Below are 14,719 nucleotides of genomic sequence, written 5' to 3'. Positions count from 1 at the left end.
ATTAAGGGATTTCAGTCACTTATAGTCTTAATATTAGCTCCATAGTTAGGCTTTTTGGTGATAAATGGCTAGGAGGAACATTAGCCAAAATATCAGTCTTAAAGAGAGAGAACATTCATCAGGTGTAGGAATCTTCTGGTGCCCCACATACTTACTGAGCGTGATGGGAGTTGTAGCTCTCTCCAGATGGAGCAGAGCATGTTAGACATTAGTGGAAACACTAAGGATGATGCCCACCTCACCTGGCACAACCACAAGCCCCCTGGATCAAGGGGCATATTTCTGCCCTTTATCACATGCTAGAAAAGTGCCCCTTTGGTTCTGATTGTCGGTTGGTATTAAGATTATAGGAGGACACTAAAACAAATCAGATAAGCAGAGTGTAAATGCATATGAGGATTTGTATAGAAGGGCCTGAGGGCTAATTACTCTGCTAAAGGCAATGATTATTGCTGAGGAGTAAACAGTGTTAACAGTGTTATCGTCAATGGATACAATTATCTTCTTAGAACCCAGTGGAACGATGCATGCTGGATTATGAGTTTCACGCAGGGATGGGCATGGTGGAAGCTGTAGTCAAAGTGGCCGAAAATAGTGGTTGGTAACAATAAATATTAATATATTTATTTTTTAAAAAAACCTATAAGTAAAATAGACATATTCGATACAGAGAGAGGGAAGAAAGAAAGAAAGAAAGAAAGAAAAAGAAGGGAAAGAGAAAGTAAAAGAGGAGAAAGAAAGAAAATAACAGAAAATATAGATTATATATATTTGAAATAACATAAAACATACTGAAATATTATATTTTGCACATATAGTATATCTATATTCTGTGTGTGAATGGCTGGTATACACGTGTGGTGACTGATGTGTACACAATACCTTTGCCAGGTCTGGCAGTATCCTAGGAGAGGAGATTTGAGATTTTAGTGCGTTCTTATTATCTGATTGCTTCTCTACCTGAGTGGGAAAGTAAGTGGGGTGGACAGGGTTGTGAAAGCAGCCAATCAGCAGGAGGCCTGTAAAAAGGGGTGGGTGAGCAACCAATCATCACATAGCAAGCTGGGAAACTGAGAGATATATGTAGGGTAGATAGCGAAGGTGGTAAGAAGGAACAAAGTGTGAAGAGGATTTTCGTGGGATACATCCATTGCTAAGAGGACTTTATTTGAGAGCTGTACACTATATACATCTTGACAAGTGGTTGCCCACGTTGCTAAGCATTCTCCTGCTACCACTTGCTGGTATCCAGTAGGTGATAAATTCCACTTTGAATGTCAAAGGAAGGCACAGAAAAAGACATGTCCCTCTCCACCAAGCCCCTAAAATCCTTCCTCATCCAGGACATACTGTCAGATTTGGGATGCAAGAGTAAAGACAGGGATTTGGTGGTCCAAATGGGCAACCAGGACACTGCTTCATCCCAAGAAAAAATGAAGGAGGAACTTGAGTCCCAGAAGAGGACCAGTTCCAGAGGAGAGAGATCAGACTCCAACCTCCTGGAGATCAAACACAGCTTCCACAGAGGTGAGTGCCCATATATATGACATGCAGTAGTTTAATAATTTAAGATTAAAACTGATCCAGTATGTTTGGGTACTCCTTTACTGTATTGCGTGGTGTAGAGTTTTGATTATCCTACACACTGTGTCTTCTCTGGTGGTCTGATGTTAGTGGACAGGAGACGTGTTAATTGTAAAGTCATGTACCATGACTCACTTGCTTCATTTCACTTTTACAAACATTAAATCACAGGTGGGCTTATAACATCCACAAATGTGACCCACTTTATCCTTCATGCTCCACTCCACCATATAAATAAGAATGTATTTATCACAATAGCTATCATTTTAAATTAACCCTTACAGCTGTGTGGCACCACAATATTTTGACAATGATAGATCTACTGTTGTTCACATATGGTCAACTACCCCCCCTCCCCATTTATCTATCTTCTCTATTACTTCAGTGAGTGTTTTTATAGGTTTAATGAACCTGAACCGAGCAGAGGGGTCAATGCTAACTTCTCTCCCCCTCTCAGCAGTAACCAGTCCCATTATCCAACCATACGCTTATATACACAAACTTACTAGGTCTATGGTCCCATAGAGACACTAAACACAGGGGTGGGCTATTAGCACAAACAGAGCGATGTATATTAGGGGTTATGCTGTCTGTTCTAGATTGGGAATACATGGCCACCAGTACAGTATTGATGGAAAATGTCTTGGGGGAAAAAATGCATCCATAATACCATATATGTATGCGTGTGTATAATGTTCTCTGTAGATTATTACCATGTTTTATAGAATGTCCTTTATAGACTATCCCTGACACATCAATTGGTAATAGACAACATTTGGTATTCCAAAAGATTGTATACTGCGTCTCCAATTAATTAGCTGGTTGAGGGTTCTAAGAGTAGTAGTCCACAGCTACTGGCTGGCTATAGGTTGTGTGACCTCTAGAAGTGTTTTTTAATTGTACAGTAGCTGCAGACATTGATGTATCACCTACAACAAGGCAATGTGTCAAACTCTGTGGTTGGTGATGAGCCATTTGTTCTGCAGGAGATCAGGAGTTAAGGAGACCTCCATGTTCTTAGTTTCAAGCTTGAAATAACACTGCTAATGTTTTATTTCTCTCCCCCCCCCCAGGAGAAGAACATCTGGAAACAGAACAGCAGGTCCTAGAAACATCTCAACAAGTCCCTGCTGATGGGGAAAGTCCAACAAAACACCAACAGAAAAGGTCCAGAGCTGCTTTCTCCCACTCCCAGGTCATAGAGCTGGAGAGAAAATTCTCCAACCAAAAGTATCTGTCAGCTCCAGAGAGAGCCCAGTTGGCAAAGAGCTTGAAACTTACCGAGACTCAAGTGAAGATCTGGTTTCAGAACAGAAGGTACAAAACTAAGAGGAAACAACTGGCTTCAGATGGAGAGGACATGGAGAAGACACCTCCACTCCCTGTGCTCTGCAGGGATGTAGACATGAGCAGAGCCTCTCTGGTCAACCTATACCAGAACTACCACTACTACCCCTACCTGTACTACCTGGCAGGGTGGCATTCGCCCCTCTGGTAAACCTACCAAACTGTGGGACTGTGAGATTATAATATATGTATATAAATATATTTTTCTAATACGTAATAATTTTGAGAAATATGTAAAAATCAGGGAAAACAGGTTGGTCATTTTATCAGATTTGTCGGTAGCTGATAGCTGGGTGCTTCTTTCACCAGTGGCTGTTTTTGGCAAATAAAGGGAATGAAAAATTTATATATTTATTATTTTAGCAGGTTCCAGGAAGAGTTAAACAGCCTGGGTTAATCCAAGTGTTTTACTGAGGATGATGGGAGTTGGTGAACAATAATAGTGACAAGATAGTCACTCGTATGTCTACAGTTGGGTGGAAAATGTTGGTGATCAGAGTAGGTGTGATGTCATAGCCATCTCGATGAGGCATCCAATAAATGTATAATTAATAAATTGATAAGGATCAATGTCTGCCTGTATCAATCAATAAGTGGCAGCTTCAGCTCCAAAATCCTCAGGTGTAGAATAGCAGGTTCTGGGATAGGGGAAAGGTAACAAGTAGATATAATGAGGGGATGGAACTTAAATGAATGGTTGTGGGAAGTTGCTTTTGTTAATATTGTATAATTAAGTTAATGACTCTCTCAGTGAGGGAGGGGCAGCCTAATTCGGGTGTCGTTTTGGGACATTATCAGGTTTAACCCTTTGAGTTCTGGGATCAGTGATTGTCTCTGTCTCCTTAAAACAAGTGCACTTACAAATTGGATATACCCAGTGGGGAGATGATCACAGCTGATCTGATACAATGTTTTACAATATATATATTCCTGAATTACAGCAAATTGACTGAATCTCACTGCTTTACCCCTGTAACACATTCCATTTTCCTTTGCCTCCTATAATGTGGTAAAAGGGCTGTTATCCAGATGCCACATATTATCTGTTCATCATTTCCAGACAGGCAAAGTTACATTGCTGCTCAATGAGCACCCTGATGGGAGTTGTAGTCCAGATCAAACTACTTACTCCATCTCCCACGGTAATATAATGATGGATCAATCAGTTGAAACATCTCATAGGTGTCCAAGGTCATAATTCCAAATTTCAATCTTTGCCCCAAACTTGCTCTTTATAAATATGACCCAAAGTGCCTTATTGTATAAATGTGTATATTGTATAAATAGCCTCTTGGCAAACCAAAAGGTTAATGATTTAAACGGTACATTTATCAATGCCAAATATACATAATCGCCGGTTAATCTGTCTTAATATTTGTAGAACGTGTAAATAAAGATGATCTGTGATACACATGGAATAGTTTGATGGTCTCATTTGCATTAATGGCTGGATGAACTTAAATCAATCAACCGTAAATAAAGCTTAGGAGGGAAAAACAAAGGGATTTACCATAATTTATGTAGTATTCGCACCCTTATAGCATTTACAAATGTCTCTTAAAGAAAGATACACTTTGTTGCAAAGCAAGTGGGTGGATTCGTGAAATAATTAAAGAAAATCTGAAACGTTTTATCGATGTCACTGCCATCTCCACTGGGATGCTATTCAGCGTCCCAGTACTCCTTTACAGTGGTCTTTCTCACATATTCCCACGCTCCCCACACATTCTCCGGCTTCCATAACTGTATATATCTGCCCCATCAACCTGCCGATCAATCAAACAGCGCTCTGTATGCGCTATATGTATAAACAGAGGGGGGTCATGCAGGACAGTGCGTGGGGTAGGGGCAGCCAGGAGCTGGGGGGCATCTTTATGATCCATCACATGTAGGATCTTCAAGATAAGGAGACAGAGATGAGAAGACCTGGACCTGTCATCTTATCTGAGGCTAGGATGCGCTCTGGATGGGGGTCTGGCAGGAGGTGGGGTCTGGCAGGAGGTGGGGGTCTCTGCAGAACAGACACAATCTCAGATAACGAAAAAATGCTGTAAAATTGTAATAAGATCAGGCATTTAACCCTATAGAGGCAACACGTTCTACTGATAACAGCCATAGAATACCGAGTTAGTATTAGTAAGTAGGATAAGCATATCTTCAGTTTGTGTGTAACTCCTATCAGGCACAACCAGCCAACAGAAATGCCTAAGGATGTATGGTTACATTTTTTGGATAGGAAATATACGGATGAAGAATAGGAATGCCACAGAATAAGAATGCAAGACACACATTAGTTACACATGACCAACGTTTCGGCTCCAAATATTTTGGGTCCTCCTCGGAAAATAACATGAATGCCAATAAACAAGCCTCCTTTAGGACTTTTGTGCTTCTGTATTTGATACACCCTGCCATGATTAATGTATGTTAATTTAATTAAATTGCAAAAAAATAGTTCAATTAAGACTGTGCATTTATACAGAATATTAGATGTGATCATTTAACAAACTTTTTTTTTAATAAACTTTTTTTGCATATAGTACATTATTATTATTATTATTATTATTATTATTCTTTTATATGTATTTCATAGTTTGGGAAGCATAATTATGCAATAAGCTATCTACCTCACAGAAAGGGAAGTAGATCCCTGGAAACAGTTACCAGTAGAAGTACTAAATATTGTCAAGGTAAAGAAATGCAGGAATGGTTGGGGTGTAAATAATATGATAAAGCCATGCTGAAGAATAAATAATATTGATTTATGGTATCATGTATTTACAGCATATGGGCTAACTGTATGACTACTTTTTCCAAACCATATGCCTGATGTTGTAGCACACCTGTTTTAGTTGAAACGTTTCTTTATTCATAGACTGGCCCGCTGGTCCTTATCAGCTTTGCCAATCTGTGATCCCATGAGCACCAGTACTGAAGCAGTTAAAAGCATGTTTCGCTCATTAAAACCCATTACTCAGAGCCACACTAGGATGGTACTTTTAATTTACTTTGCTAAATAAAGATGCTTTGCAGTCTATAAAACTAGCTTTAATCTGTAGTGTTTTTAATGCTGGTTATTTAGACAATAGCTATTTTCTATGCATTGGGACTACTTTTAGGGAGTTGTCAAGAGGAGCAGAGGGTACTTGCCCCTTGAGCTGCTCTGACAAACATTTAGGGCTACTGTCTGAAACTATGTTCTACCTGTAATTCCACATGTATCCACTGGGTGGCCTAGCATAACAATGATCTTATGCAGCATTTATCCCTTGACTGGATTCCTTTTGGGTGCTTTTTAATTATTTGCTGTCTGGCAGATACATTTTGGGCTGATTTATTACTGGACTTGCATCAGGCTGAATTCTGCCAGCCTTCCCCTAACCAATTTAGAAATGCCTTGTATTCCAAAGCTTCACATTCCAGAACCTGTTCCCTGTGCACATGGCATAAACAAGAAAGGGAAAGAGGGGACATTTGTCTCCCACCCCTCATTTTTATTCACATAGTGGCAAAGCCCATATTGTAGTATTTGAAGTCACAGGGCAAGGGAGAAAGGTTGAAATGAAACAAAAAAAATAGGCAAATAGGTGAAATGAAGGATGGTATAAAGGGTCAAAATGGAAATACTCCTTTCTCGAGATGCATCGTTAAGACTGTGTAAAGAATGTTTGTACATGAATAAGCTACAGAGTGTAATGCAACAGAAAAAATCCCCACTGAACCTGAACAAGCAGACCCATAAAAAGCTACAGCAGTCAATGGGTTAAGGGGACATATGTTTTGATTTCCCAGAATGTATACTCTGTGTTTACACTAAGCCTGGACTCCCTACAGCAGCCTGATCCAAGACAGATGATGATCTCCCTATGGGAAAGGGTCTTATCACACAACACAAAGCCAGGGGCACCAGAGGTTAATTCCCTTACCAGCTCTCCCGCCTGGGATATAGGGAATTGTTTAACAAGGTGTTAGTAGTACAACAGCAGATAGAGCGGAGATAAGGAGCCATGCTACTGATCCCATTAAACTTCACCGTTATCGCTTAAAAGGGACCATCATGGCAATATTTTTTTTATTTTATAACAAATTGTGATTAAAAAAAAGTTGTCCAACCATTCCTAAAGATAAGTCACATAAGAAGCATTAAGAAAAGCTGCTAGGTGCCTCCAATCCCATTGATGGGTAATACTTACACATGCAAATTTTAGATAATATATATTTATTGTATTTATGTTTTGCATGTCTTTTGTCTGGGTGACACATATGAAAATTGTACAATCATATGTTCTTAAAATGCATTTTAAGTGCCACCAAAAAAAAAGACATATTTCTGTCCAAGTGAGTAACATTATATTTATCCACCTATGATTAGATGTGGAAGAGTATCCCAAAATGCTGCAGATTGAAGTAGGGTCAGATGTGAAGGACACCCTGAGGATACAGAGGTACCTAGAGTGCACTGTATTTTCCTAAATCATTATTGAAAGCAGCCACAAACAGGTACTATGGCGACCTCACTACAAAGTTATCCAAACCAACTCCAACTCACAGTTTAATGTACAAACGAGAAGTAAATACATACATACAATCTTGTTCTATGCTAGCCCTGTTAAGGCCTCCTAGGGCCAAAACATTAACTTATTGGCTTAGTAATTATTTTTCTTCTTCTCACATTTATGAAAGTGCACAGTTTATTTTTTTATTACTTTGTATTTGTTCTTCTATTGATCAGATGATCAATCGTTTAATCACCTTAACCCAAAAAACTTTTTTTCTATTTATTCCTTGAATGTATGATAATTTTCCCAATGTTCTGTGACATCCAGAGGCTACCCATATGGTGGCAAATCCAGGGGTTGGCAGTCCCTGTCCTGCTTTACCGCTCTTTCCTCTCTCTATAGCACTGCTGAGTTTTGGCTATCCCTATTCTGTGTCCTATTGGTGAATATGTATTAGTGACAGTGTTAATGTGTAAGTGCCTGACACAGGAGGAGAAAGGAACCATTCTCAACTATATTACAATCCCTGGTTTGAATGAAGAGCTGTAGAAGTTAAATTTTTCCCTAGAGCGTGTTTCCTGTATGTTTTTCTGTCTCAGTATTAAAGGGTGTCACCAGCGTGTACTTAGGTGAGAAGCTACCCTAGGCCTGGTGTAGGGAATAAATGGGACTGTGACAAGGGATGTCTCTGACTTCTCCGGCCAGCTCATTGATGCACTGGGGTAGATGATCAGTAATTATTACTGCCAACCCCTTGGACTTGCCACCCTAGGCATAGGCCAGAACCTGCCACTGGGTGCCACAGCTTCACCAAGCGCACAATATTTGAAAAACAGAACAACATCGGGGGTCCCTAAGACTCTGTTCTAGAATAATCATTTATTCTCTATGCGATATGAAATCCATTAATTGAATTAAGGATTTACTAAGTATAGGAAACGCACACAAAGAGCATGTGCTAATAGCAGGTACCAAAGGCTGGCACTACTCTCGCTCCCCTGCCAAACCACTGCCTGCTGGCAGTTTACCTCTATTTGAAAAGCAATAGAGAAGAAAGGTCAGAATTTACATAGACCTCTGCAGACTAATCCTGACATATTATTGTAGGCAATGCCTGCTGACAGCTATGGCAAAACAAGACTGACACCAGGGTGTGGCCCTGGGGAAAAATAACAATTTCTCCGGCTCTCCATTCACATCAAGGAGTCCTCTCCGTCCAAGACACACAAGCCAGCTCCGCACAGGGCTTTTGATCAAATACTCCCCCACCCCACCTCTCTCAACGATCTGTTTGATAGGAAGGAGTTAATCTGCTTTTTCATGATAATCATCCTCTTGGGAATATTTCACCCTTAGAGCCAGCCAGCAGAAGATCGTTGCTGCTTGACTTTTTTTTATCTTGTTTTATTTATTATTGATTTTATTACAACGTTATTGATTTCAGAAAGGGTGAGAATAATTTATTTGGGCATTACTGTGGGCATTAAGATGAGCCTGCCATCCACAGTGGGGGGGTAATTGCAAAGTTTACTTATTTTAAAGAATAAAATGTATCTGTGGGTCGTGGTGGCCAGATTTATAGTAAACGTGTAGATACGCATTCCTCTATGGTTTGTCCATGTTTGGTCGTATTACATCATGGAATTTATGTGGGTTTCATTACCGTTTTTATCATTGTGCTCCACAAAGTAATTCATAATGTGCAGGCCAACAATTCAGATACATTATGTCCAACGCACCTTTAGGCTCTACAGTGGATGATAAGAAAAGCAGGCATAATTTAAACATGCATGAATCCTGAATCTAAGACCAAAGGCTGATACAAAAATCTCAAATTATACTGTATGTTTCTATTTTTTCAAGTTACATACCTAAATGCATTAAATTGTGTCCACCATGGTGACTTCACAAATGTGACTATTTCTTGAAAGAATTCCTTGGGGGGGCATATGTAATCAAAGGGCTTTGAAACATATTGGTATTGGTTTTTTTTGGTAACAGATGAAGAAACATTCCTGGAACAAGAAGAAGCAAAAACCAAAAACACAAAGAAATAATACCAGATTAACAGGGAAATTATGACAAATTGTTAAAGTGGAAAGTTTGTTGTTGTTTTTGCTTTCGTACATTTGGGTGGGTTTTGTATAAATAACTTTGATGGATCTGCTACTTCTCCCTGGCGAAAATATTCCTCTAATATAGGTATGTATATAAAGTATGGCAACTTTAGTCAGCAAGCAATGAAGTGTATGCTATTTTGGAGTCCAGAAGAGTGGACAATAATGTCAAGAACATTCTATTCAGAGTCATTAAGTAGGACATTTAGAACATTGCAAGATTTTGACACCTGAATTAGAGATTTTGACACCACAACCTTTCATTTATTTGATCTTCTGCATTTCCTTGATGGAAGATAATGCTGAGTACAGATTGCAAAACTCTTCTCCACACGGACGGTTTATATAACGTATGCTTTTCTTATTTGTCACTTGTCCTATACGGTGTCAAAGTAATACAAACAATGGTTTCCATGTTGTGCTGAACAGAGCATCTGACACTGGAGTAGTTTGAAAGTTGATGTGTAAGCCAACAGCGGGAGAGATATTGTGTGAAAAATAATAATACTTTTATTATTAATATAATAATTCTATGAATACAAATCAAATTCAAATAACTCAATTTTTGTATTAATTTACTCTTTAATATTTGGTGTAGTTTGTATTTAAATAGCGCAGTGAAATTATAAACTGACTATGACTTCTAATTACACTTGAACAAATTATATTAATTTCTAGGTATTTACCTGTTATCTCGGGCTGACATTTTTATTCTACATTGGATACAAACCCAGCGCTGCCTGAGCCTGTCCTGATAATCTGCAGTCACATCTCTTTACATTAGATACAAACCCAGCGCTGTCTGAGCCTGTCCTGATAATCTGCACTCACATCCCTTTACATTACATACAAACCCAGCGCTGTCTGAGCCTGTCCTGATAATCTGCAGTCACATCTCTTTACATTAGATACAAACCCAGCGCTGTCTGAGCCTGTCCTGATAATCTGCAGTCACATCCCTTTACATTACATACAAACCCAGCGCTGTCTGAGCCTGTCCTGATAATCTGCAGTCACATCCCTTTACATTACATACAAACCCAGCGCTGTCTGAGCCTGTCCTGATAATCTGCACTCACATCTCCTTACATTACATACAAACCCAGCGCTGTCTGAGCCTGTCCTGATAATCTGCACTCACATCCCCTTACATTAGAATTACACCTGTTGTAACTCCTGTGCTCCACCGCACCGGTCACTAGAAATGTTGTTTTAATGCCGGTTTTGAGGTTAAATGTATTAACCCATCCCATGTATGTGCTGTCAAAGGGAAATATTATGCTAACTTAAATTTCCCTCTTTGAAAATAGCAAGCCAATATTTGTTTTTTGGTTAATATTCAAATCCTATTTGATGTACAGTTGTGCTTGGCAGCCTTGATAGGCTGAGTAATCCAACCCAAGAAAGTATGAATGTGCAATTAGCAGCCACATTTACCAATGAATGACTTAATAATCCTTCAGACAGGGGGCCAAATATTTATTCCCTCCAGGAGATGTGATGATATTTACACAGCATATGTACTTATACCTTCTAATTAGGCCCTTGTGATGCTATTACTACAATAGGATGTCATCAGAGTAACACCACTGCATGGAGGTTGTATTCCCGTACCTTGGGCGGCAAGCTCCATAAAAAGTATATGTGACCTTTCAAGTCCCGTTTATGTTACCCCCACCCTATAGCGGGGTTACAATTACAGAAACGCCCTCAGACCAGATTAGGACGCAGTAGTAAATGTTACGAGCCTGGCGTACCATGCTCTGCGCTACTCATCATAGAGGTTGTGGGCACTGTCCTGTATCAAGACGTCTTTGCATACCCTACTTGTTCTCCAGGTTCTTAAGGGGTTAATCTTGTAGAACGTAGGACCCAAAGGTTTAGGATCCCACGCAGGAGGCGGGCTGTGCCGTTCTGCCGTGAAAAAACCCTAATTCCAGCTAAGCTTTTGAAAGGTCTCTGAGTCTCTCTTCTGGGCAGCAAATCTCAGGGGATAAAATTCTGTTACACAACTGACTTTTCTAATTGCAAAGCATTTGAACCATTTTAAGGACAAGTGTTTCTGTGACCCGTTCTTGGTTTTGTCATTACCTCGGAACTCAGGGGGGAAAAAAAAAAAAAAAAGAGTTGCCAGATACTGATACCGAGGAATTCACAACATCTGTAATACCGATGATTATGGTCCATCCCAAGCCGGGGATTTAATAGGAAAATGGGATTAACGTAATGGTTCAAAAAACAGGCTTTGAAGACAGATAAGATACCTAGTCTGCCTGTTGATTATCTTGCTGTAAAGACCTTAACCAGTCCTTGGTCATGTCTTAGATTCAGGGGCCATATGCCTATCACATGCATGTTTACATTTCTTTAACTGTATTAACCTCTACCACCTCCTCTGCTGGGAGGCTGTTCCAAGAGCCTATGGGCTGACTTCATCACAAAGTTCAAACATATTTAAGTTGCCTATGAGGCTCTTGTAGGTAAGAATCTTCACCCCATGAACAAAGTATTAAAATAAAGGAGCCAGCTGGAAGATGTTTCACAGTAAGGGCTGTAAAGTTCTGGAGTACTCCCTGGGACTTCCTCTGTAAGACATGTTGAGAGTGAATCAGTGCAGATGGATTTGATGTAAGTTGAGGACCGTCTTTGATGCTTTACACGTCTAAGACCATGACTGCCTATGACACAACCTGGAGTCTAGGAACGGCTGGTGAAGAACAGGTGTCCCAAAGTTTGGACTTCTCTCTTGAACTTGGCCAAATCCCCAATATTTACACCGACACCTCCTCTTCTGTGATGCCCATGTTCACGTGCATCCCTTGGCATTGACATACAGTACCAAGCCCTGACTGTAATAACTCGGCCCGGGGGATTGTGTTTATGTTCTAAACTATGTAACCAGGATACATAGTAATTAAGTGCTCTTCACCTACGAGAAGTGTTATTTGTTTATCAAATCTGTATCAGACCCTGTTCCAATCAATAGAGGAACACCAGCTGTACCATGGCAGTGCCAAGAGGCGTGGAAGGACGCTGGTGGAAGGTGAGACTTTCCGGAACAGCGGCTGAATGTTGCTAGAAATTAGCAATGCAGCGTGAAGAGGCTTGGATTTCAACACGTCCCTGGTGTAAATGCGCACGTCTTGGAGTAATACAAATACTAACCCAGCTGAGGGTGAACATGAATAATTCCAATGGCATGGAGTCCACTAAATGTTACTTTAGGTTCTCGGAATGAACAAACTGAAAGGGGAACCACCTAAGACCCATGTGGGGAATCTAACCCCCAATCGTCCATGAGACACATTTATTGATGAGGTTTCATCAAAAGTTCAGTGAGTGATCCACCTGTGCTCAAGAAAAAGGTCAATCTCCTGGGTGACACTGAGAAAAACTTGTGTAAATGAGCTTGGCATACTTTGGGGAAAGATCATGGTCACCAAGCTGTTCAGATCTCTAAAATGTTGACCCTTGTGGAATCCCATAGATTATAACCTGGGATCCAACTTGCTGCAATGGACTGAGGAAGCTTCTGTTCTTATTGAAGCTGCTTGAGGGAATTATTGCTGCCTTTCTCATTGAACTCAGCAGGGACTGAGATCCCAAGGAACTCCCGTAACTTCAGCTAGTGAGACAGGTCAAATTAAACACAATTTGAGATCACTGAATACCAATGGTAAGAGATCTCAGAAATCAGAAGATCAGGCACAGGGATGGGCACCAACATTGCTCATGGTGGACATTTAATGGGGTCTGTGGTGGACAATTTAATGACGTTCTGTGGACCTTCACAAATCTTGCCATGGACACTGGTGTCCTTGTACTTTGCCTATCCCTGATCAGGTATATGATCCTGCGATATAATTAGTGATCTCCCATGGACCTCGTAAAGCCCTTGACTTGGTCTCAGCATGACTTGGCAGAGAGTTTGCCCTTTGTTTCTCCCCATTGCAGTAGTGAAAATTAGGAATGGAGATAAAAAAAATTGCTGTACAGCGCTCTAGGACCTCTACACATGCTGTTGTATCAGAGAACTTTCCGTTTCTTTTCACTAGTCTGGAACTGGTTCTGATTAAAGAGACAGTCCAGCCATCATATGCATTTTTATGGGTAGCCTTTTTACATTTCCTTGGTGGCCATTTTGCAAATGAGTAGGGGATTCAGCAGAATACCCCATATGATTTTGGATGTATGCCAGCTTTTTGCATTGCAGAAGATGCGTTCGGTTGAATGTGGTTTATTGACTGCCAGTCAGTTCCAGCGCTAGCTCCGCCAACGCGGAGGAGGGCAGCTGCTGCAGCATGGCTGCAACTTCTGTGTCAGGCAAGCGCGTTTTTTTTTTGTTTTTTTTTAATATGCATTAGAGGGGTGTCAGTGACATTAGAATGTCCTTTTAATTATATCAGAGCATCACCAATAAGTTTTTTCCCCCATTGTTAAATCCCTGCTTAATTCACAATATCATCACTTCTTGCCAGGTTGTGGACTTCATAAGGACTTCATAAGGACCATTTGGTTGCCACCTTTAGTGAGTCACTGAAACAGAATCTTTGTAATGAGCTGCAAAAGGGTTAATATTTGAAAATTCTCAGGGCTGGCTCATTTTAAAAAAAAAAAATCCCAGAAAAACAAGGAAGAAATTTTAACAGATAGTGAAAATGAGCAAAAACAAAGAAACGCCATGTCTGTCACATTAGAAAGAAAGAAACAAGTAAGATCAGCAGAGATGTTGTTAAATGTCAGTTAAATATGATTGTCAACAACGGGGGGAAAAAATGCAGGTTGTCACCAGAGGTTTGGGTAACCTTGAGTAAAATAAAATAGAAGTTCGAGGAAGGGACTGAAGTGAATAGTTTTGGAAACATTGAACCAGGCTTGTCATGTTATTCTTTCTCTGTGGCATGTTTTAATGGTGCTGTGAAAAGGTTAGCTGCCATGCTTAGAGGACACTTGGCCAACAGGATGTCGTACGTCGTTCTCATGAGAAGAGGGCAATGGAAGATCGGCAGCGCGAGGATGGCTTAAGTGCCAGCGGAAAGTAGCAGAACCCATGGCAGGAGATCCATTACTGAACATTGTGTTATGCAAACAGAGCACAACGGGCGATGAGAGAGTCCTGCTCATTGTCTTGCCAAGCAGAAAGGAACAATGTACTAATCAGCCGTGTCACTC

General features: G+C 40.3%; 1 protein-coding gene across 1 annotated transcript; it reads left to right on the top strand.

Annotated features, from left to right (window-relative positions):
- The first annotated feature begins 1,397 nt into the window (after window positions 1-1,397).
- LOC149275890 (homeobox protein koza-like) lies at window positions 1,398-3,082 on the top strand. Its single transcript, XM_089504199.1, has 2 exons — window positions 1,398-1,527; window positions 2,658-3,082. Exons 1-2 carry the CDS (start codon window positions 1,398-1,400, stop codon window positions 3,080-3,082), a joined length of 555 nt encoding a protein of 184 aa, XP_089360325.1.
- Window positions 3,083-14,719: the final 11,637 nt, after the last annotated feature.

The sequence above is a fragment of the Sceloporus occidentalis genome, unplaced genomic scaffold (genome assembly GCF_023333645.1).
Source record: "Sceloporus occidentalis isolate IW3139 unplaced genomic scaffold, rSceOcc1.0.p SCAF_259, whole genome shotgun sequence".
Taxonomy (NCBI): Eukaryota; Metazoa; Chordata; class Lepidosauria; order Squamata; family Phrynosomatidae; genus Sceloporus; species Sceloporus occidentalis.
This window is presented reverse-complemented; position numbering and strand designations above follow the sequence as displayed.